Consider the following 1,659-nt stretch of genomic DNA (forward strand, 5'->3'; position numbering starts at 1 on the left):
AGAGAGAGAGAGAGAGAGAGAGAGAGAGAGAGAGAGAGAGAGAGAGAGAGACAGACAGACAGACAGACAGACAGACAGACAGACAGACAGAGCAAGCAAGCAGAGAGAGCAAGCAAAGACAAATCACAGAAGAGCAGCAGACAGACTGTGTAGCCAACTCACCACTCTCATGCACGTCCTCAGCGTCTGGTAATGCACGGGCCCCACCTTGCCCTGCCCCTTATAGCACTCGGCCACTGTTCCGTCCAACACGGCGTTCACGTCGGCCATCTTGTACTGGCACAGCGACGACAGACTGCCGCTCTCACTGTCCGGAGAGAAACTGACCACCAGCTGGTCACCGTCCACAGCCGCATCCTGCGCCACAACGGACGCTTGGCTGTCCATGTCACCGTCTCGACACCTCAGAGGGACCTCCACGTACGACCTGAAATACTTGTCGCCCTCGCAAAGCCTCGCGATGCGGGAGACCATCTCGGAGGATTTGGCGTCCTTTTTCTGGGCCAGGATGAAGTAGACGAAGCCGTTGTGGGAGAAGCCGTGTACAAAACGGATGGGGAAATCTTTGCGTAGAGACTTCTTCACGCTCATGGTCGTACCACCCTCCGAGTCGCGATAGGCGAAGTCGAGTGAGTCCAGCTTCCTGCTGCTAATACTGGGCACCAAATCGCGATAGGCGGAGTTTCCTAAAGCGCTGTATTCCGCCCCGACATACAAACTGGGCTTCTTATCAGCTCCGGGCGACACAAACATGACGCAGCTAGACTCCGCATCGTTGGGCACCACGGGTTTCTGAACGTATTTGATGACCGAAGTGATGTTCTTCACGCGCACCGTTTGGCACGAGCCGTGAAAGAGACTTGTGCACACAATGGCGGACTCGCTCTCAGGGTCGACGACGAGGGCTTTGGTCACGCTATCCGTGGGCGTCTTCGGCTCCGAGCAGGGCATGATGGGAGGGGGGCAGTCAGGGTTATCGTCCCGCTGCCCGGTAGAAGCGCTTTGCAGCAAGGTCAGGTTGGCGTTGAGCCGGTGCAGACGGTTCGTGGCCCCCACCAGGACGGTGCCAGATGGTGCGTGGACCGCCAGTCGCTGGAAGGCGTTGTCCTCGGGGTCTCGGAACGTCCGCAGCACGCCTAGTGACGTCACGGTGCTGGACACGGCGAGGAGAAGCAGCAGCTGTAGGGGCAGTGTTGACAAGGCAACATGATCACGTGGCTCCATCCTGTTGCTCTAATACGTTCACACCTCACGCCTCGGTAAGATCATTGGCTACTCTCTGGAGAAGACAAAATAAACATACCAAAAAAAACGTTAGTTTTTGTTTTAGGAGCAGTTTTGAGGCGCTTGCAACTGCAAAAACAACCTATTATAAGGATCGATGTATACCATAGTTGGGGGAAAAAACAGCAGTAATTTAGAGCTTTTAGAACAGGGGCAAGTACATTGTACATGTTTGTAATTGGTGTCCTCCACCCAGGAAAAAAAATGTTTTTCAGAATAACAAAAATATAAAAACAAGAAAAATGTACCTGAAAAAAATAATAATGGAAGCACAAAGAACATTAACTTCCAGTTCATCTTCTTTGTGTCATGAGGAAGAGCCGCTGAATCCCCCTCCCCCAACTAATACATCAACACCTCCTCCCCCTTTCCATC

General features: G+C 53.0%; 1 protein-coding gene across 1 annotated transcript in view; it reads right to left on the reverse strand.

Moving 5' to 3' along the window:
- LOC101861497 (plexin-B1) overlaps positions 1–1,659 on the reverse strand; it is a gene marked incomplete in the record, with an annotated part of 158,131 nt that overhangs the window by 68,368 nt on the left and 88,104 nt on the right. Inside the window, 1 exon segment of the mRNA XM_013081271.2 lies at positions 163–1,279. Coding sequence (XP_012936725.1) covers positions 163–1,224 — 1,062 coding nt within the window.

Source organism: Aplysia californica, unplaced genomic scaffold, assembly GCF_000002075.1.
Source record: "Aplysia californica isolate F4 #8 unplaced genomic scaffold, AplCal3.0 scaffold00123, whole genome shotgun sequence".
NCBI lineage: Eukaryota > Metazoa > Mollusca > Gastropoda > Aplysiida > Aplysiidae > Aplysia > Aplysia californica.